Source organism: Trachymyrmex cornetzi, unplaced genomic scaffold (genome assembly GCF_001594075.2).
Source record: "Trachymyrmex cornetzi isolate Tcor2-1 unplaced genomic scaffold, Tcor1.1 scaffold646, whole genome shotgun sequence".
NCBI classification, from domain to species: Eukaryota; Metazoa; Arthropoda; class Insecta; order Hymenoptera; family Formicidae; genus Trachymyrmex; species Trachymyrmex cornetzi.
This window is the reverse complement of record NW_017299966.1, coordinates 69,935-92,730: the sequence shown is the minus strand read 5'-3', so window position 1 is coordinate 92,730 and position 22,796 is coordinate 69,935. Positions and strand designations below refer to the sequence as shown.

The following is a 22,796-nucleotide window of genomic DNA, read 5'->3' as shown; positions in this document are numbered from 1 at the left end:
AAATTTTCGTAATTTATAAAAAATAGCATGGAAAAAAATATTAAATAGAAATTTCGTTGAAATGTTATAATTGAAAAATATATTATTACTCCACTTTTACTCTCCATTTAGCACTATACGACGCGACGCATCAAATTCATAAGAAATTAATTCTTTTTCATAAGAATGAAAAATTTCTTAATTATGCAAATGTGCTTCTATTATTGTATTCTCGCAGAGAATTAAACAAATTGTAAGATAGCCCTAATAAAATTACAAAATACATTCTTTGTTTTTCGATTAGCTTTCAAATACCTAAACAACAATTGCAACGGTACGTAGGGTGTTTATCGGTGATCACACATTTATACATATCATATATAGAACGTCAACACGTGTCAAAGTAAGTTGTATGAGCAAGAAGCTCTAGTTCGTGGATCGCTCATGGGAAAAATAAAACGATAATTCGATGTTATTGGTACTTTATTAACGACATACAATTCATTGGTGTTTGCTGCCTTCTCATGCTCGCGGTCATGTTTAAACGAGCACGATAAACAAATTCCACGTTCATTTAGGCGATTTATGTTTGACAGAAGTGGTGGCTCGTTAAAGCGGATATTATTTATCTTTGTTACTGTACCTGCGCTACGAAGCGCGCGTCAGAGAGAGAGGATGAAAGCGAAATTTGTCTGAACCAGAAAAACTTGTGTAATTTTTTAACGATCTGTCGTAAAATAATTTCTGAAATAAAGCATTTTATTTATTAATTAATTTTGACAAAGGATAGTCACGTGACAATGGAATGATCTCCATACATACATGCATGTATTAGGCATATATTGCAGTAGATTAATAGATACGTCGGGAGAAAATTGACCGGAACTGTCCATTTTTATCTGCCCGTTTAATATGACACGACATTATTTTTAATTGACAAAAAGTAACGAGTCAGGCCAATGCTAATCATGGTTTCAATTATTCATCCGTTTATCGCGAAAGAATATTCGTAAGACATGCGTAATGGCAATACATTAAGTTGATAAAAACTGTGGTCATGCTCTCGTGAAACTTTGTTAGCAAGTGATAACGAGGAGAAGATTCGTCGCGCGGAGCGAGATAATTAGGGGAGGAAGAGAAGCGTCTGTCTTTTGAGCGCGATGAGCGGTGAGAGGCGCTCGAGAAAGAGAGGGAGAGAGAGAGAGAGAGAGAGAGAGAGAGAGAGAAATACGCGGCGTGTCATCGCACCGCTTCGCACTGCATGTGCAGATATCGGCGAAAACGCCTGGGCGAGGTTTCGCCGTCATAATTCGACAAGACAGGAGGCCATAATTCGACAAGAACAAACGACGTTGCTGGAAAAGAGAGTACTTTGCGACGGCGGCGTCGGTGGCGTCGACGCCGCGTCGCGTCGCGTCGGTACAGCGACAACTGTCTGCCGTGCCACGGGCAATTTGTGCGTCTAGACGCGTCCTTGTACGCACGTTACGATGCCGTGGCTCCGACTCGTACGCTGTGATTCATCGTAACGAATTTAGACTAACTCGCGCGATAGACATCTCGTGTGCATCTCGTTTTCTCTCGCGTTGCTCGTGCCGGCACGCATAAAAATTTCATACGGACGAGCGACATTCTGCGATTCCGTTCCGAGTATATAGAGCCCAGTCCCTTCTGTATATACTATATGCGTATATCATACCTACAATCTATGCGTACACGCGTATAGGTATAATCACGTACGTTTTACGAAACACGTACCTATATTCGACTAAAAAATAAAAGCTATTTATTTGGTCATGTACTGCATAGGTATAACATTCAGTTTGCTAGCTGCAACAGATAAAATTTTTGTAATTTTTGTAATTATATCCTACATGTTATTTCAACGCAATCAACTATATATAGTCATGCGATCGCAATTTAGCGAAATAAATTAAAAGATAAAATTGTATTTAAAGAAGGTTATATCTTTTCCGTGATTGACATTTCTTTGCAATCGCAGTCCTTCAGATGCTATAACATCCAAAAATAATACGAGAGAGAGAGAGAGAGAGAGAGAGAGAGAGAGAGAAACGCGGAACAGATTATAGCTGTATTATTTCCAGTGAGCGCGCGTACAAAAGAGCAAACAAATTAACGTAAAGAAAATCTGATGAGAATTCTAATGATACGCGTCGACAACTTTAAGACTGGCATCTGGTGCAGCAAGAAGACGTTACTGTTCTCTTCGTCGAGAGACAGTCTTTAAGAACGGTCGTCTTGGCTGCCGACGCCGACGTTGTCATCGTCTTCGCATCGCTCTTTAGTCGCAAAGGCGCGGCGTCGCGGCGTTTTCGACTCCGGCTGGATAAATACGCGTAAATTTTGTTACGATAGTTAGTGGATTCAGGCCGCGCCTATCAAACAACTTTTCGTCGTCTCACGTTTTTCGTTTGTTTCTCGCATTAAATAAGCTTGGCGTTTTTACCGCTCGCGGCTCGGTTCGTATTATTCCTCTGCCCGCTCTTTGGCGACACTATTATACAGCGACATTGCAGTATACGGTACACGCGACCAAGATAAGTATTTGGACTTGAACGATAATAAGCCATCAATCACAAAATGTCACGGTTGATTGAACGGCACCGATCAGGCGAGACATCAAAGTTAGTATTAGCTAGCAATATATCTTATTTTTTGTTTCTTTAGCATGTGATTATATAGTGATCTTACGATTAATTGCGAAAGAATATCTTATACTATGTCTCTGCTGGATAAAGAAATATAATGACGATTCTGGCGAAAATAAGTAAATACATAATTGTTATAATTGGAGCGTAAGAGTCGAGGGATGTACAGAAGCGCCACTACGAAACAGCTGATCCTAGCAAGCGATAATTTCCGGGTTATCGGAAATTTTAAACGTTTTAAGAGGAAATCGCTTCTCTCTCTTACTTGGGGGCTGCGCACAATAAAAGGAACCATCAGAAATCAACTGTGTATTGTGGAATACACAGTTTCTAGTTTCTGATATATATATAGGTTGAAATTCTTGTTCTCTCTCTCTGTTCCCTATTCCTTTCATTGTTGGGGTTTCCCTTAATCACTCAATTCCGATATCTTGCCAATTTCCATTTCCTACAGTTTATGCTTCTGCCATTCTTTCGTTACATACAAAAAGAAAGGAGGTTCCATGCAAAGGGGAGTTTAGATTTAGTCTCGGCAGCATTTAGTTTCGTCCTCTATAATTGTAAGTTGCGCAACGTCCGCAATGTGACATTGCACCATGAATAGCTAGACTAACGATAAGAGTGTACCGCTCATATGGCGCTCATGGATCGGATCAGCGCGCGCTACCGGCTACTCTCAAAGTCTCAACTGAAAGGCAAGGCAAGCCTGACTCCTGAGAGTCCTGAGGCCTGAAGCCGTTGGTCGCGCACAGACTGCACACTGCACAGTGCACAGTGCACAGCGCACAGCGACGGTACGACACGAAAATAAACGGCGTCGCGCCGTCTACTACGACGCGTCTACTATGTACACGCACCGATGTCCATCTACTTATTTCATCTATCTCTAGCAGCTAATCGCGCCGCTTCTATATAGTCTAGAATCTTTATTTATTTATACGCTGCAGTGTATTTCTACTTTATATCATATACATACATATGTATTATATATGTATTGCCATTTGATTGATTCTTTCCGCGCGCCATGATACGAGTATGTGCAGTTTGCCATGCCATCCGAATTCGACATTTGCGACGTTTGCGTCCGACCAATATGATATATCTCTTACATACTTGTACCGTCTAGAATATCGTGCCATCCATCTCGCCGTGCAGGCAAATTCTCCAGATTTTATACAATATGAAAAGAGAGCAACAGAATGTATATAGTCTGCATTCACGAGAATATTGCGAGTTTACGAGGAATTATCATTTATCGGAGATCCCCGATCACAGAGCGATCAAACCAATTCATTTTTCTTTCTCGGATATTATATAATTTACGATTTAGCCAATAACACCCAACTCGACTTGATTCATTTTTCAATATGAAATTCCACAAATGTCCGATGCTTTGTCGAACCTTCCTGTTGGTCGATCGTAGACATTTTATAAACCTTTGGGTTTTACGATCCCTTACAGAGGTATATCGCGTTAGAGCTATTTTGTCAATAGAGATAAAGATTCTGCCTTTTCTTTTTCTTTTTCTTTCTATGGTAGTAGGAGCAAACAATGATATTTAAGGTTTGGCACGTCTACTATTAGGGGCTCCGCTCCGCACAATCAAAGGAACAGGGAACAGAGAATAAGAATTTCAACCTATATGCGTATTTCGCCCTTTCGTCTTTCCAAGTTGGAACGAAAGTGCGGGATCGACTGGACACTCGACCGAGAAAAGACTTACGGCAGCACGCAATCTGCGGGACAGATTTCGTTACTCCTGTTGCGCAACACAGACCTCATGCCTGACAACCTGGTACCGCCGATGAGAGTGCCAAGAAAACCAAAAACGCCAAGTAGTTCTTCCCGTCTTCTCGGAAAATCGTCTGGCTACGCGGTAGATATTTGTGGACGACGCATACTTGGCAGTAACGGACGGATCTTCTATTATATATATATATATGTATATCGTACGTGTCAAATCATTTTCCCCAGCAGGCTCCTTCCCGTAGTCGATAGGACCGCGATGACTGTGGTGAAAGAAATTTATTAATCTTTTCCAGATAAATTCCTTCGTTTTCTATCTACATTTTACACGTAGAAAATCTTATCATCTCGCGCAGTGGAAATGCTAGCTTCCTTCCATCTCTCGAGGCAAATTCGGAGACAAATCAACAATTTTATTAACTCTCTCTCTCTCTCGAGCGTTTCAACTATTCTCAACTCGAAACTCGAGGTTAATTCGATGCGTATAAGCATCATGGAACAATTATTTTGCATCGCACAAATTCAAACAAAGATTGTATTATAAGAGCAACGGTATATGCGTATACATACCATCAGTTTTATGTCATTTATATGCCATGCAGGCGATCTTGATAAAAACTGCGGCGTTATATTCTTCCTAAATAAAGTAACGATACTGAATCTTGGTCTCATCGCACAACTCGATCTCTTGTGTAATACTTGACACTCGCGATCCATATGTCGATTCCGTCAATCGGTGATTGAAACTAGTGTAATATTACACTAGTTAGTATTCCGCGTAATCTGATTCTTTGATTCGATCGCGCTTTTGATTAACGCTTTGCTCGTGACACGAGGCACCTCTCTCAATCCCTCTACCTCTCCTTGGAAATTCTCTCAAGTTATTCCTCTCGATCCCTAAAATAAAGAATCCCCATCCGACTTCCGACCTATCTCTCTTCTCTGCATGGATTCTTTCCAAAATCCTTGAACGCCTAGTCTTTGACCAACTTTCCGCTCATCTTAATCTGCACAATTTCCTTGACCCTCTTCAGACTGGTTTCAAAAGAGGCCATAGCACAGAAACAGCCTTGATTAAGCTTATGGACGATATATCAGACTCGCTGTTGATAAGAGAATGGTCACTCTCCTCATTCTTTTCGACTTTTCCAATGCTTTTGACTCCAGCTTTGAAGCCAGCGCCGTTCGTGGACGGCAAACGGGGGGGTCCCGCACTTGGCTCTCTGTACTTGACCCCTTACTTTTTTTCATCCTATGTGCCGACGACCTTCAAATATACTCGTATCTTCATCCTCGTGAGGTCGCCCTGGGGAGGATTAGCGAGGATATCCCAATCTCCCAACATCTCGCATTGGTCTTATCACAACCGTCTGAATTGGTTTTGTCTTAAATAAACCAAAGCCATTCTCTCCTAGGCAGTGCTCGATTCATGCAGTAAACAACCTTAAAGCTGACAGCAATATCGAGCTGTTCAACAACGGCTCTCCTAGTCGAGCTAGTCGAACTTGTCGGGTGACTGACCTTGGAGTCACAATTACGAGCACTCTCAATTGGGCCGATCACATCAGGTCTACCTCGAATAAGGTTAATGGGGTCTTATGGAGGATGAAAGACAGGAAGAATTGTGTCTCTTTATGCATTTACGTGAGAGCGGCTTGTATCCTCGCTAATCTTCCCTAATTTGTTCGATTATTGTGCAGTTAAAGATTAAGTTAAGGCGTCTTTTAAATGCTTGCGTTCGCTTCATCTACAACCTCCGCAGAGACGAACATATCTCACCGTACTATGCTAAATTAGGGTGGCTCACTGCTAATGGCAGAAGAGACTATTTAGTTTGTTGTTTCCTTTTCTCGATTCTTAAATCTCTGGCTCTCCATCATATCTCACTGAAAATGTGACTTTCCCGTGTTTCCCACCTTGCCCTCGTCACCCCTCCCTGTAGAACCTCCTCTTACCAACGCTCCTTCCTCTCTGCTGCCTCCACACTTTGGAGGCACAACTCTCTCTCTCCCTATTCCTATTCGAGAATCAGAGGCACTCTGTACCTTCAGACGTGAGCTCTTCTGCTATCTGCAGCGACGTGAGAGGGTACTGCCATAGGAATATACACCGACATTTCATGAAATTTTACGAGTGTGTATTCATGTATGCGTGTGTGTGCGAATATGGTGTGTGCGCATATGTATGTATCATTAAATCTTTCTATAAGTGTCATCATTGCTTATCAATAATTTTCGTCTATAGTACACTTTTCTATTGCTTGTCGGACATTGTACCGGTCTGTCATCGATGCCTATTGTTACTGATTTATTTGTACTTTTACTGTTAAAATACTTTTAAAACACTGTATGTTTACAGAATTATTTGGTTACTCTATGCTAAATTTAAATTCTATGTTACTCTATGTTAACTTAGCTACACTATATATTCTTAGAGGGCTTGCCCTAGAATATCAATAAACGCTTTCTCTCTCTCTCTCTCTCTCTCTCTCTCTCTCTCTCCTCATTTCTTTATATCTGTGAGACTGTTTGTTGATGTCATTAGGATTCTAGAATAATTGGCAGCGATTGTCGAACTGACCGAGTTGAAATCGAGAAGAAAGATGCGACAGAGCACATATACCATATACCTAGCTATAAAATATGCTTCGTCATGACGATTCTTTTTTTCCCCTGCCCCATCTCGAATCGTCACGTGTCTCTCGCCTAGCCCTAGCTTAACCTATGTCTCGTATTACGCATCCGTTACGCTACCTAACGTTATCATTGTGTTGCGTGGGCGCCCTTACGTAAACAATCGACGTATTTGCGCTCGTGTGACTAGGAAAAACACGAGAGATAGAACGTTACGATGATATTCAATGACAACACACTCTCGAGTCTCATACATACATAAATATTATAGTACCTATGTACTTGTATATTATAGAGTTACAGACGTACGTACTACGTACATTCGTATATAGTTCCAACGCCAATAAAAAATTGTTTACGTTCAAGATACGTAAGATACGTTCGTTGAATCCTAGATTCGCAAATGCGTCTCACTAGCTTACATTTCTTGAGCATTAATCGCCAAGATTAATCGCCTACTCGAATAAATCGACACAAGCAAGTGTTTTTTTTTTGTCGAAGAAAACTTGGAAAACGTTCAGCCTATACATGGGTTTCTTTCGGGATTCAGTAATAGTCTTTCCTTCCTGGCTACGCGCAATGTAAATACAATGCAACTTTCCAAGAAATATATATAACGAAGAAATAACCAAAGCAGGCCTTTCGTCTATATATATTCGTATATATAGCTTCATCATCTAGCTTATACTATCACGGACAAATACCATATGTGATTTTAACGATCAATATTTAATTCCAAACGATTCGGCGGATGTATGTTTTGCGTCATATACACAAATTTTGCGTACGTATACACAAATCCTTATTGCGAGTTCTCATTCTAAACGGCTTCTATCGCCGACATGGATAAAAACCGTTGTTCACAAGTATACAAGAATTTCTTTTTCACAATACATAAGTGTCTAAGCTGTGTTCCAAAGTGGATTGCGTTATTTATAATTTTCAATATTAGCAATTAATTTTGGAAAACAGCCCAATTCTCTCTCACACGCTCTACTCGCAGCGTACGTGATTATTCGATAACTCTCATTCTTATCGAAACGAACCGGAAATATAGTAGGTCATATCTATATATTACTGCGCCGTATCCTTCTTTATCTTTATACTGTAGATGCGTCTCGTGCGGACGCATCTAATGCTTCGTAAGATATTGTTCATCTATATCTTGAACACGCATTGGTGAATTGGAATGTATAAAATAAAGGAAGGAGCTGTAGCGATCTCGTTTGGTAGACAAACTGCGTAGTCTCTACCATAGTTTTTCTTTCCGGAAGCGAAATGACGCAATTTGGATCTTGGGCTGGTCATACAGCTGCCACAGGCTGGTCACGTACGCCTCGAGTTTCACACCCTCCTCATCCTAAAGCCCAATGTCCACGATAAAGAAAAAATTAACAAAATATGACCATTGCGATTGGCCAATTCTTTCTTCATCCGAGGTCTCGGACCTATTTCTACCATCGTGGACAAAAGGCTTAAGGAATGCTCCCTTCTTTGCTCCAATCGATTGCGAGAATATCTACTTGCGCGTCTTACAATTAATTAAGCGATGAAGAAACAATCTGTTGCAGTTACCTGGAGAGAAAAGTAGTAAACAGACTTGCGCGTAAAATAAATTCGAGCGACGAGATGAAAAATAATCGCTAAACTAATCACTTTGGGGTTGACATTTTATATTTCTCCCGCAATCTCTACGGCCACCTGTGTATATAACACCATATATATATATATGTAGGAATATCGACGCACGCTATTCAAGTACTATACTTGTTGTTATACTTGATTACCATCTCCTTCGATCTCGTCGCGCAGCGACTATATAGCTTCTAGCTTCAAAACTTATTATTTATTATGATATATATATATATATATCATGTTGCATATACTCATTGCATTATGTACGGTACGCTACGCACTATAAGCTTGCAAGGAATTATGAGGGTGCATGAAATTGGATGATTTATATGCGCCGTACACACGCCGTTATATGATTGCCGAAAATGTACCTTTACATGCGACACGTACGCCGCGCCGCGTCGGATTGATGATGCGATGCGTCGCATCACGTCGACTATGAGGTGATGCCGACGTAAGCGGTCAACTGTCCTGCCATTGGCCGAGAAACCGACAGGCCTTCGTCGAGCCTCTATATACATTCTCTGACTCACGCGTATGTACGTACATACATCCATCCATCAAGTACAAGCGCGGTATAATGTGTTATCAATCCAACCGAGATGGCAAGAAGAGGGACTAAAGAGCGTTTTGTTTGGAGGAGCCTTTCTTATTCAGTCGAGCATCAAGTCGAGTGTATTACGTATATAATACGTGCTAACGTACTAACGTACGGTACGCCGTTTACGGCAATCACACGGCGCTGCATCGATGCAGCGTGACTGAGAAATTGATGGAAATTGAGGATTGCCTGTGCAATCCTCGATGGCTCGCGATCTATAGATCTCGAACGGCACGTCCGAGAGCGTGACCTATGACGAATACGTACTCTACCGTCGATTGGTTAAATTAAAAGAATATAGGGAAAATTGTCAATGCGCGCGCGCGATGAAGAAATTTGTTTGTGCTTTACAAAGCTGGGCTTGAGTTCATTACTACTGAAAAATATCTTAATAACGGGACTTGAATTGTTTCAATGTCAAAGAGTGGAAACGTTCTAAAGACTTAAAATAAGCAGGTTTCATTATATCGAGTTATTTCTAGAAAAATTTATTAGTACGCCGTACGCGCGCGCGTACTAATATGAAACTTGAAACTGTTATACGTAAACAGAGCGGCTCGCTTATTTGAATTTCGTTTATCTAAGCGATAACGCGTGTATTTTAATACGCATTAAAAATCTCATCGTTGTATATTGTTTATTCTAGATTCCCACGTTTTTCATCCACAAGCTTTGCTACGTATTATCTGACAGTTTATCAAGTGATATTACATCAGACGCGCGGTCTAATATAGTAAGCGTAAGGCATAAGGGGAAAGAAAGCGCGCATTTTAGAAACGCGCCGCGCGAGACTCTTGAGAGTCTTGACTCGACGGCGCAGATGTTTGAATCTTCCTCACCTTCCCCCTCCTTTCTTCCTCTCTCACTTTCTCACTCCCTCGAGCTGTGGTCAATTACATATTTTTATTATTAGTGTTGAACGAATCTTGATCGTTTACGCTGTACATTTCCTAAAAGTGAGAGAAATATACCCAAAACTATATATATAATAAATAATATAAGTAACGATGAGAGATGAAACTTTTGATCGGCAAAGTGGCAAGAGGATCGAACAAATACCTAGTTGAAATGGTATACGTTATTATAATATTACTACTAATCGAAGGCGTTTATAATGAAATGATTATATCGTGTGTGATAGTATGGAGACGATCGGAAAGAACGATTGGCAATAAGTGTGTAAAGTTTGCAAAGTGTGTAAGTTAATAGATGTTGGCATCTAAAGAGCAGGCCGGCAGCGTCGGCAGCGTGAAAGAGATCGCAGGTGATCTCTTTCAGACAGGCAGACAGATCGACGCGCGCGCGCGCGCGCGTGCCGCAGCCAGAAAACACCTCGTTTTCCCCGTCTCAACCATCAATCCCGTCATTCAGGCACACGTGCTCCACGTACGTGCACGCGCGTACGTGCACCCACGGTATCTATCGATCTTGCTAATTGCGAGGAATAAAAATAACAACTAATTGTGAGACTAGCGACGAAAGATCCATCTACGCATTCGTCGCTATTGTTATCACATATATATATTACTGTTGTTGTTAGTTGTTGCTAGTCCACTACTTGGACTACTACTACTATTATTGTTATTACAATTATTAACGTCTAAGCGTAGTTTCCCTCTCTTCTTTTCTCTCGTTATTAGTCTCCCTCTCCGCTCTCTTCCTCTCTTTCCTTGTTTCTCTCTCTGCCTAAATCTTTTTCCCCTCCCTCGGCTAGCCCAGCCTATATAAACCCCTGGTGACTCGAAAGCATCTTCACTCTATACGCGAGAAGACAGTCTATGTATAAAGTTCCGAAGACGCGTATATAACTCGGTCACTGAAAGAGAGAGAGCGCGCGGGCGCGTGTATCCTGAATACCTATATACTCCCTACTGTGTGGGGTTGGTACTCATCTCGAAAAGTGGGAAAAGAGAAGCTAAAAGATCGAAAAAGAGCTAGCATCCCCGACGCCTGATCTCATCTTTTTGGGTTTGGGCTTTAATTAACATCGTCGCACTATACGAGTTAACATCCCCGCTTGAGAAACTTGTCTGCAGTTCTCCGAGTTTTTCTCTCTCTCTCTCTCTCTCGGAGGCGTACGTGTCCGTTTCATTTCGCGCCGCTTGATCACGCTGCCGCTCGCAGTGTGCTGTGTACGCTCACGTATCGAACGCGCGCGTGCAATTCGCCAACGTGCAATTTCAATTCTGATTCCGACTGATCGACGCTACGACGCGACGCGACGCGACCGCATGAGGATCGAAGACGAGCACGGACAAAGATATATTTTGCAGCCGGTAATATAATATACCTAGATTAATTCGGAAGGCAAGCTTGCGATCGTCTCTCCGAGAGTCTCGACACGTACGTTGCCTTATACGTAGGTACAAATGGAAATGCAGTCGAATCCATCGCGCGCGAAAGCGAAAACCAGTCATCACAACGTCAGAATATTCCTCGTCGTCACCCTCGCCGTTACATTATGCTACCCAGCTCTCATCGATACGGCGGCGGTGGTCCGTTCCGAGGTAAGATATTATACTTACGTATTATGCATTAGTCAAGGAAAAGAATGTGTGTGTGTGTGTGTGTGTGTGTGTGAATGATAATTAAATCTGGCGGATATATCCAGCTTGCTATAGCTGCTACAATTACTATTCAATGATGAGAGAGAGAGAACAAATTGCAAATTTTTGGCAAAGAAAAAGTGATCCGATCAGGGAGTCGTTGAAACGGCGGATAATTAATTAGTCGTATTGTGGTCATGATTCGCGCCTTTCTACGGAAAACAAATCGAATAAGAGGGAAACAAAGTTTAAGCGAGGATCTTTTTCTCGCGAAATCTCGAGAGAGATCGTAGAGTTTCTTCCTCTTTACACCCTCATCAGCGCGCACACCTCATGCAAGTATCTATGTATACACACCTAATGGCTGTGATGTACATACACATTGTAATCGCGCAACGTATTTTTATTATTATTATTATTAGGATGCATTTCGTAAATACAGACGCATGTAATGGAATTGAACGAATTAATCGATTTCAGAGTACGCTACAAGATTGATCGAACGGTACGTAAGCCGATGTGATTTCATTTTTACTCTGATGCAGTTATCAGATTCTATTCTGTTATTTACAACAGAATAGAATCGTGTGTGTGTGCGCGCGCGCGTGTGCAGTACGTACGTACATTATCGACACGCAGACTCACTGGCGGTTCGAGTAGTTTCATTCATGAATCGAACCTATCGAGTCACGACTCACGACCTCGAGAATGCCATGCTTGTCTTCTTTCGCCATGCGACAACCACTCGCTATTTGATAAATTTTAAATTTTAAATTTTAAATTTTAAATTGAATCGAATGGTATAGGCTATTCTCGTTGTGACTTTACAATCGTTCCAAATCCCATAATAGCTACGAGTGCATCGCAGAGCGTCAGAGGAAATCGCAATGAGATCATATGACCAATTCCTGAAAAGATGCAAAGTCTAGCAATTTAATTATAGACGACTATATATATATGTATATGGAGCACAATTCTCTCGTTCATTTTATAATTTTATAATTACCTAGGAGAGAGAGAGAGAGAGAGAGAGAGAGAACTCTGTCTTCACTCGCATGTTTGTTTGTTGCTTATCAAATTAACATTGCATTGTTATTCGCAATTGCGCGATTGTATTAATGTTCCTATTCTTTCCAGTAAACGCAATGTGTACGTTCATATCATTTGACTTTGAAACGTGCGTTACGTGATCGAAAACCATGTTAATTGTGTGCGTGTATGTACGATATAATATTATATATCTATGGTGTATGCGTGTGTGCAAAATTTTTCCTAATTACTCGGCCGCATCGAAAGAGAAATAACGATGAAAGATTTTAGAACAAGACGATATATATAAAGTAACATCGCACGAGGCAGTATCACACTTGACACGAGAGGGGCTATCGAGTCCGCTTGTATAGATATAAGCGTGGTAGATATTAGCGACTCTTCATTCAAGGAATGACGTTTGCCTATTATTTACTGTCTTGAGCGGTTAACGTCACTGCAGCAACGTGCGTCACTCTGCAGCATCTTTCTCCTCTCTTTCTTCTTCTCGCTCCTGCGCGGTTCGCGTCAGTTTCCGTTGCCAGAAATGCACGAGATTTCGCAATATCCAAACGCGCTACTAGGCTCTTAACGCAAAATTGATCAAAGTCGTCGCGTCGCGTCGGGAGTACAATTTTTTTTTTCTATTTTACGACATATAATTTCCTTTGGAATTAACTTACGCGTCACGTAAAAATTTTTATACAATTGCAATATTGTTGCAACAATCAACTACAAATATAGATACATGTATGTTTGTACGCGCGCGTATACGTACATATATATATATATATATATATGTACATACACGTATTATAGCATATACCAACTATATGCGATTGATAACTCTTGAGCTACAAGAATATTATTGTTACTGAATAAAAAGAAAAGAATGTGACTTTTTCCATCTTTTGACATTTTTGCGAGTGTTTAGGAATTTACGAAAATTATATAAGAAGACTATTTGAGATGTTTGAATTGGAATGAGAAAACAGTATGAGAAAAATACCTGATATATATTTATTAAAAATTGTCATCAAAGAGAATTAAAGTGACAGTCAGTCAAAAAGTAATAACGCGCGGTAGTTATATATGATGCATATCTGATGGTCGATCACAAGTCTAGGGGCTCACAATTAATAACTGAATCGTCAAGTTAATTGTACGCCCTACGTTGAATAAATTGTTAAACTAACTTATTGTTGCACTAAACAAGAACGTACGAAACGATGCGATGATATGTATATTTGTATATGCGACCAATACGTTAGAGATTACAACTACAATTAGAGACGAGGTTATTCTCGAGATGCTAGCAACTTTGGAATTTGTACGGAACTTTTATTCACATAAAAGCTAAGCGATACACACACATATATATATATATATATATATTTAATTGAAAATTAACGCTTTCCGTATACATGCGCGCGTTAAGAAAAGTAGAAAATGATCAAGTCAAATAATGTAAATATTGTGTGTTTCTAATAATAATAATTATACAACAGAGTTTGACGTGTTTAATTACAGAAACAGTTGCAGCGGGTACTGTTACGAGACTTAACAAACGTCAGGATTCCACGAGCTACAGAAGATAGCGACGAGGAAAACGCACCGAGACGAATTTGTCATAATGCCCCCTGTGGATGGGTGGTCTACAACCCTTATACGCGTAACATTGAGTATTTCATGAGAAACACGTGAGTGTTACTACTATAGTACTACATGCATATTTTTTCTATTACTATATACGATATTAACTATATGATAGTGTTAAAAGCATTCCGATACGCGCATCTCCTCTCGAGAACAGATTTAGAGATGAATTTAATTTATGTAAAAATAACCATCTTTTAAATAAGAGAAAATATTTTGTAGTAAAGAGAAAATTAATGTTACACTGAAAAAAAATATAGTCAATTTTAATAAATATTTAGTTGAATACTGCCAACTAAATATTTATTAAATATAAAGATATATTTATTTGATACAAGAAATGTTAATTTGATTTAACAATCTTTTTTTTTACTGAACAAATATTTATTTACTGTAAGTAAATGTTTAGTCGGCGTTATTGAACTAAATATTTGTTAAAATTGACTATATTTTTTTCTCAGTGTACGTAGGCGTGTATAAGAAGGAAGATTGCGCGAAGCGAATTATTTACAATTTCTCTCTATCTCTGTAATAATTTCTTCTCACTTGATTTGTACAGTTGTGAATGCCCGGATGAGAGTTACAAGTGCGTGCGCGTTGGAGACGATCTCTCCGCGAGTGCGTACGTCTACCGTTGCCGCCAAAATACGACAGCGGAGGACATTGAGTCTCCCTCTCTCGATGACACCCTCTGAGACGAGGTCGGCATCTCATTACTTCGCCATCGGTACCTTATACTTATACCACTTATGTCACGCCAAATCTGCAGTTACCGCCATCGTCGTCGTGATGGTTTTCACGATTCGTCTGAATGACTCCAGCTCTTCGAGTTTCCGATAATACATCTTTACCGTACATTTTCAATGAAAAAGTGACCTGCACCGCACCATTTGTTTTGTTACAAAGAAGATTGTGATCGAACGATTGTTACTCGCGATCGTGCTAAAGTGATCCTTATTATACATATATATATTATATATGTATAATGTCAGAAATTGGAATGATTACAGGTATAAACGGCGCACTACCACCAGGCGCGACAGTCTGGCCATGCGATAGTGAATTCCCTTCCAATTGTCGGCTGGATTAACAATTTTACAATCAGGAATAAACTTTTAATACGATACGTATGTGCATATATATATGCATACATATGTATGTAAAAAATGTTACATGTTATTGTTAGAATTTTTGATACATGATTAAATTTTCCAATTCTTGGAAATTCGCGCACTTGGTCGACGCTTGTCGCGTATACGATTGAAAACCTAACGAATAGCAGCAATTAAAAATCAATTAATTCATATCGAGCCATGTGGTTTATATACGTATATTTTTAATATCTTTATATCTCTTAACTTTACTTTTGTTTACATTATTGCAATGTATAATGTATTTCAACTTTCATACTCATATGTGTATATCGATTCAAACTCGTCTTTCAGAATCGATTTGCGTGTAAAACATATATGCCACACCAACAATCTTAAAAATTCTCGCTTACTTTTGGTTTACTCCCAACATGTAAAATTGTTAAATTGTTTATATTATTACATTCAGCCAAAAATCAGTTACTCAGCCATTTGGTCAACAGACAAATTTCGATCCTCATATTTGATTTGGCAGAAAGTGTAAAATCGAATCCATTAATTTGATATATTTATTAAATGCGTTAAAAAGCTATAAAATGATATGGATGAATACGGGCCTTTGACAACATTCGCGATAGCACTTTTCTTACATTTTCTTACCTTTCTTTGTACTTAACCAAATATCAAAAAATAATTCTCTTTTCATATAATAGTTGTAGTAGTAATAGTAGTAGTGGTAGTAGTAGTAGTGGTAGTAGTAGTAGCAGCAGCAGCAGCAGCAGCAGCAGCAGCAGCAGCAGCAGTAGTATCGTAGCGATAATAATAATAATTTGATAATATATTATTTATAAGAGAAAACTTATCACGGTCGCTTTATCTGCTACTTGACAATCGTGCAAGTGTTGATATATAAATACAAATATGATTGCAAGTTATTTTATCCGTGACCTTTAGCTTTAATCGCACGGGCAAAGTTGTCGAGCTACAAAACCGTGAACAAAGCAGATCGTAAGCCGAATGTAGCATCGTATCGTACAATCCTTGAAGCACAATAAGGAGTGAAAATGAATGTGAATCAAATTATACAACGTATAATTTGATTCACATTCATTTTTTAAATCTTTTAAATAAGAGAAAATATTCTCTTATTGATGACTGTGTACGTAATGACAAATTTTACATGTAAAATGACATTACCGTTTTTAGATGAGATTTGATCCACACATTTGGACATAATTCTCTTGAAAGCTATTTTACCGACACACACACACACACACACACACACACATGATATCTTTACGGATATTTTATAGATAACGTCAGCGTGAAAACATTCAATTCGAGATTCAAAGCATGCTATAAAGTAAATTTCTCTACAGTATCGGTACGTTTAGGTCTCAATCTCGACACGCAGCCGAGGCCTCACAGTTTTTTTTTAATCCGGCTACAACTTTAATCAATGGCATTGTAATTAGTGCCAAGTAAACGTGCCTAACAATAAGAAATAGATCAAGTATTTCAGTTTGTTGTATTCATACGCAGTATTTCACTTGTTATGTAACATACAGGAAATGTAAGTTATCTATTATTACGATTAAATATTGATATATCATTGTATAACTATTAATATAATATTGTCTAATTTTATTATTTTTAATATAATAAAATAAAGTTGCAAGACTTTTTGCGACTTTTCATTTTGCATAACATATCATTATCTCTCCTCAATATCATATCGCGTATTCTTGCAAAAATAATGCCTGAGAAACAATGAAAAGCACAGTCAAGTGCAAATAATTTTTTACTGTTTATTTATTACGGGGCAGAGGACGCGGGGCGCACGAGGACGACACCGCAAGCTCTTGTGGACGCAAATTCCATCGACGCGATCTCAGGCTTAAATCGGTTCATCGATTTTGCAAACAAAATCATGTTCAAACGGATATTTTGAAAAAAAGTTACGATACAAATATATATGAGGAAGAGCAAGTCAAGTTGTACATATATGTGTATACGGATAGTTATGGAAAAAATTATCGACTAAAGTAAAACGATAGCTTTTCACTATTTAGTTTATTAATAATTTGTGTGCAAAATATATATCAACATTAAATTATTATTTCGAGTAGTAAAATTGCCTGTACATTTTTATTTTTCATACACATATTTAAAAAAATTAGCAATTTTTTTGTAAAATACAGTAATATATAGTCAGGAGTCATCAGTTATCAGGAAGACCACACTTTTCGTTTCATTCTCGTCTTCTCTCTCTCTCTCTCTCTCTCTCTCTCATCTATCTATCTCTCATTTGGTGTTGAGATATTAATTGACCGGATAGAAAAATAATGTACAAAGAAAGAAAAAAATAAATGGCGATATATTTGATTTAAATTTGTTGACAATTTATACAAAATACAAAAAAACGGGTGCGTTATGGCTATCCATGACATTTTAATTTAAAGCAAAAATTATTGAAAACTGATTGTATCATGAAACGTCTCCAAATAAATTGTCAATTTATCTTGGATTGAACATTTCACCATTTATTTTATATTCACCCTACTTTATTTTATTCATTCTCTCTCTTATTTTCTACTTTTCCTCTTGTTTGTCCTCCCTTCTCTCTGCTTCCTTTCTATTTACTTCGCTTGTGAGGAAATGCTTCAATAAATATACAACCACAGTGTCGTATTATGAAAATTACGGTATGTATAATATATATTACGACTTACATTATATTATATTATAATTAAATATTTATCTTATATCCTTTTTGGCTATCTTATCCCCTAAGTTTTTCATCGACGATATAATATACATATAATTACCATACAGATGTGTTCCGAGAGTTGACAAAAATATGACAAATAAACGAGACAAGTATCGCATTCTTTATTAATTTATTAATTGTTGATCGTTTATCACGGCATTCGTGTAACGGACGTGATCATTTTGTTCCCAAATATGAACCACGCACGAACTTTTCTTGAATCTTGTTTTACTAAAAAGAAACAAACTATGTGGCGATTGACGTAATTAGGAGCAAGTTCATTAACGTCCACTTATGTACATACAATAATGTACTACTTCATTGACGATTGTTATCACATTTCAATTTGCAAGTCATACACTAGATTTAAGAATGTGCTGTAAAATATATACTATTGAGAAATCGCATTTTATATTACATTGATAATTATACGCTACAAAATAGACATAACAACAACTAGGCATATACGATCGTGCGTGGTGTGCGCGCGTGTGGAGGTCAATGACTTTCCGGCTAATTTTTCATACCGCATAAACTTCCAGCACGCTCGGTTCTATCGCACTCTGTCCAGGAACATTACCGTTTTTACATCTTTAAGATAATTCTACGTTACAAAGCCTGGAAGGCAAACAGAAACGTAAACTCTAAAGCTTTCCTTATACATGTTTATACATGTATGCGTATGTACATATATATATTGTGCGTGTATACATGAAAAAAATATATATATGTGTATATATACATACATACATATATATACCCATATGCAGATGTATATATGTACATGCTTGAAAATATATGTCTAATTATAAATATTTATATATATAGATGCATATATATATTTATTTCATTAAAGACACAAACGTTGGAAATGTCAACTGAAATAATTTTTTATTCTCTTGTGTAAAGAGTTTATTATACAGTTGACATTTCTAATTGGATCTCAAACGAAATAAGCATCTATATGTGTATATGTACATACTTGCTAAAATATCGAAAGTAACACCAAGCGCAAGCCGTATTCAAATGTACAAATGTAAAATGTATTAAATTCCGGTCGCGCGTAGTACACTAATATTGATATTGTAAAATAAACACGATTTATCGAGTGAGTGTTATAATCTTATAAGAAAATAAAACGCGATACAGGTAGTGGGAGAGGCTGGCAAAAATTGACTAATTATGAATTCAGTGCGATTTAAGTATTAAATCACTCGTAACAGTATATTATTATACATCGTTGTATATGTGTGTATGTAATATAGGCCTATGTACCTCTGTATAGCCAAGAATAAAACTCTGTGTGCGAACATATAATATAATATGATATGATATAGCATATAACACATGGACGGCCATTGACCATTTATTCTCTTTAATATTTTTGGAATCAAATTTAATTTATAGTTGAAACTTTCTTTGAATATCGAGAGTATTGTCTGTACCTGCCTAAGAGATATATATATATATATATATATATATATATATATGTATATAATATATTCATTACTTTGTACAAAACTAAACTCGTATTTCAAGAATTTCTGCTTCGAGTTTTATTAATCATACCGACTGAACGGGCAAAGAATAATTTTCGCCGAGAGAAAAAAAAAGGACTAATTATAGCGAATGTAGTGATATTGAGAAATTTTTAACGACGGTAAGAAATTCCGTCGAATTGGATTAGACGCAAGTCTCTGTCAACAAATCAGATTGCAAACGTTCTACTCGAAAACGATTGTATTGCCGGTAGGGAGAACGTGTCTGATCGTTGTCCGTTATCACTCGTGTCCTGTGAGGAATCAAATTCTCGTATCGTCCCATCAACCAATCTTGACACAACCGATGTTGAATATCTGTGCCATTTTTGGATATCCATAACGAATGCCAATGATGGAACTTGGAATCCTTACGCTTCGTTACAGCTGGATGACACTGTCACAAATCAAAATATTTTACAATTATCTTCTTTTTTCTTTTAGTGAGATGGAGCTATGAGATATAGCAAAAGATGTGAGAATTAATATCAGAACAAGACAGACTATACACAACGTTTGGTGTAAAGGTGCCAAGCATTCAAATAATTGTAAACATACCCGTCTAGCACGGTTCATGGAGTTTTGTTTGTAAAGAAATCTGTCCTTATGGACAATGAAAAGCATGGTATAACTGTTGGGATTAAATCTACATTGTGTTTCGTCGGAATTGATCATGTCTGGAGTGTCGCTTGATCTGCAACAAATTTACAATATTGTTACTTAATTATATGTACAAATAAAGTTAATTATATAAATTTATATGCCGAATTACATACCGACGTATCGAATGTACTTACTCTGCGACTTTATCCGGATGATTAGCATTAAGCGAAGATGTTTTCCCTCTCATTAATCTTGCGGCATGCTTTCGATATGATTTAATATTACGACAGAGAAATGTGGGTTTACGTCCTGCTGAGGATCTGCCTGAGGAACCCCAAGTATTTCCGTCAATCTACAACAATCATGATATATCATCATTTGTAAGAGTATTTTTACAGCTGCGAACAACTGAATATATATGAAATAAACTAAGAGAACCTTAAAGACATTATTTTTAAGTGATTTATAAAAAATTATCATAAAGGTCGAATTCTATAGCCACACAACACGCTCGTGGATAAAACGGAGTACTATAATCGATAAATGTGTGAAAATAATTTTGTAATCAGTAAGGCGGAAAACCCGTTTTGTGTGTCCGTCCAAAATGTACGTATATCGAATCTTTTCTCATGTTTCAATACATTCTATGTACGGTCAGAATGAAATAAATGTGAATAAAGTGGCATATATTTCTTAAAGGTATAAAGTGAAATTTAATATAAATAATCTTAAAAATATTAAACAAATTTTGAAAAATGCAACAAATGCGAATAGTATTTAGAAAAATAAATAAATTATTTCTACACCAACACACACTCTCTCTCTCTCTCTCTCTCTCATAATGAGAGATTAATAGACTAAACGCATGTGTTGAATGATAAGCTTGTTCCGATTATTAGAAATTCAATCTTATATTTGTTGTGCGCGTTGAATCGTGCAAACGAAAGAAAAAAAAATACAAAAAGGAATCATATATACGTATAACTTTCAGCACTCTGATTACTGTTTCGTTACATTTTCCTATTTCATATAGCGACATATTATGTAATACTTGATAAAAAATAAATCAAGAGACTCTACTTTAAATATTGATTATATCGTATGTAACATTGAAATTTTTATTATTAAAAAATAATGTGATAGACTTGAGACATCTTTATTTATTAATATTTGCTTATTTTGTTGTATACGAAGGAATAAGTGAGTGAACGAAGAATGGAAAGAGGGCAAGGGGAAGGAGAGGGGAGGGGGGAGAGGGAGGGGGAGAGAGAGGCATGCGCGCAAATAAAATATAAAATTTATAAAAATTATTCTGTCGCTTTAAACTTAGTAGTATTAATTGGTAGCTCTATCTATAAATTGAAAACAAAAGGAATTCCAACATGTGACGACTTTGTCAAAATAAGAAAACCAATAAGAGGACTGTTTTAATTCTTATGGAAAATTTTGATATTTTAGCAACGATATTAATGTAAATTGTGTGAATATATACATCGTAGAAAAGAGATATGTTACTCTCAATAATCGGCATTTATTACGTGACGTAATATTCGAAAACTCTACAAAAAAGAAAGTAAAAGAAAATAGATTAAATAATCTTTAAGTAACTTTTAATTTGCAATAAGATTAAGAAAAAGTTGAAGAGACAATCTTTAAGAGATTGCCTTTGAATTTTCCAATTGTAGCATTTTCAAACTTTTTAGAAATAAAGTTTATACCAGACACGTCAAAACTCGGTATATAAAGAAATAAATATATTTTAAAGAAGTAATAAATTTTTAGTGGTGTATAAAAAAATGATGTCAGACAATAATATTTAAAATCGTACATGTATTTCAATATCTCTCTTCTATACAATATTATTATCTTTTACTATATATGCATATTCCTTTTATATACACAATACAATTACATACATATATATAAACATATATAAGACACTGCCTTTTCATCAAATATGTATGTAATATGTGCGAGAGAAAGATAGGTCTTTCTCTCTCTCTCTTTCTCTCTCTACTCCGTGATATACGTATATACATACATACATATATACATATGTATGTGCGCGCATATGTGTGTATATATACGTGCGTCATGTCTTCAAAAAAAATCGTGTGTTAAAAACTTGAATAGCCGCAATAGCTATATTTCCGTCTTCTTGTCGTTTATTTGTTCTCATCATGAGCTAGTGTTTAGTCGGAGAAGAATAGGTATCGATAATAAATATCGATCGTAGGGAGGAGTAAACTCTGTGTGTGTGTGTGTGTGTGTGTGTGTGTGTGTGTGTGTGTGTGTGTGTG

The 22,796-nt window shown here is 37.4% G+C and overlaps 2 protein-coding genes across 4 annotated transcripts in view; one reads left to right on the top strand and one right to left on the bottom strand.

Annotated features, from left to right (window-relative positions):
- Positions 1-11,033: 11,033 nt before the first annotated feature.
- LOC108767018 (uncharacterized) lies at positions 11,034-16,321 on the top strand. Its single transcript, XM_018516639.1, has 3 exons — positions 11,034-11,770; positions 14,369-14,538; positions 15,054-16,321. Exons 1-3 carry the CDS (start codon positions 11,633-11,635, stop codon positions 15,187-15,189), a joined length of 444 nt encoding a protein of 147 aa, XP_018372141.1. The 5' UTR covers positions 11,034-11,632; the 3' UTR covers positions 15,190-16,321.
- A 3,536-nt stretch (positions 16,322-19,857) lies between these two features.
- Positions 19,858-22,796, bottom strand: part of Sin3A (SIN3 transcription regulator family member A) — an 18,310-nt gene continuing 15,371 nt past the window's right edge. For all 3 annotated transcript variants that reach the window (XM_018516731.1, XM_018516733.1, XM_018516732.1), the window contains exons 16-18: positions 20,691-20,848; positions 20,452-20,587; positions 19,858-20,290 (exon numbers count right to left, since the gene is read on the bottom strand). In XM_018516731.1, the coding sequence (XP_018372233.1) occupies positions 20,039-20,290; positions 20,452-20,587; positions 20,691-20,848 (546 nt within the window). In that variant the 3' untranslated portion in view covers positions 19,858-20,038. The remainder of the gene's footprint in view (positions 20,291-20,451; positions 20,588-20,690; positions 20,849-22,796) is intronic.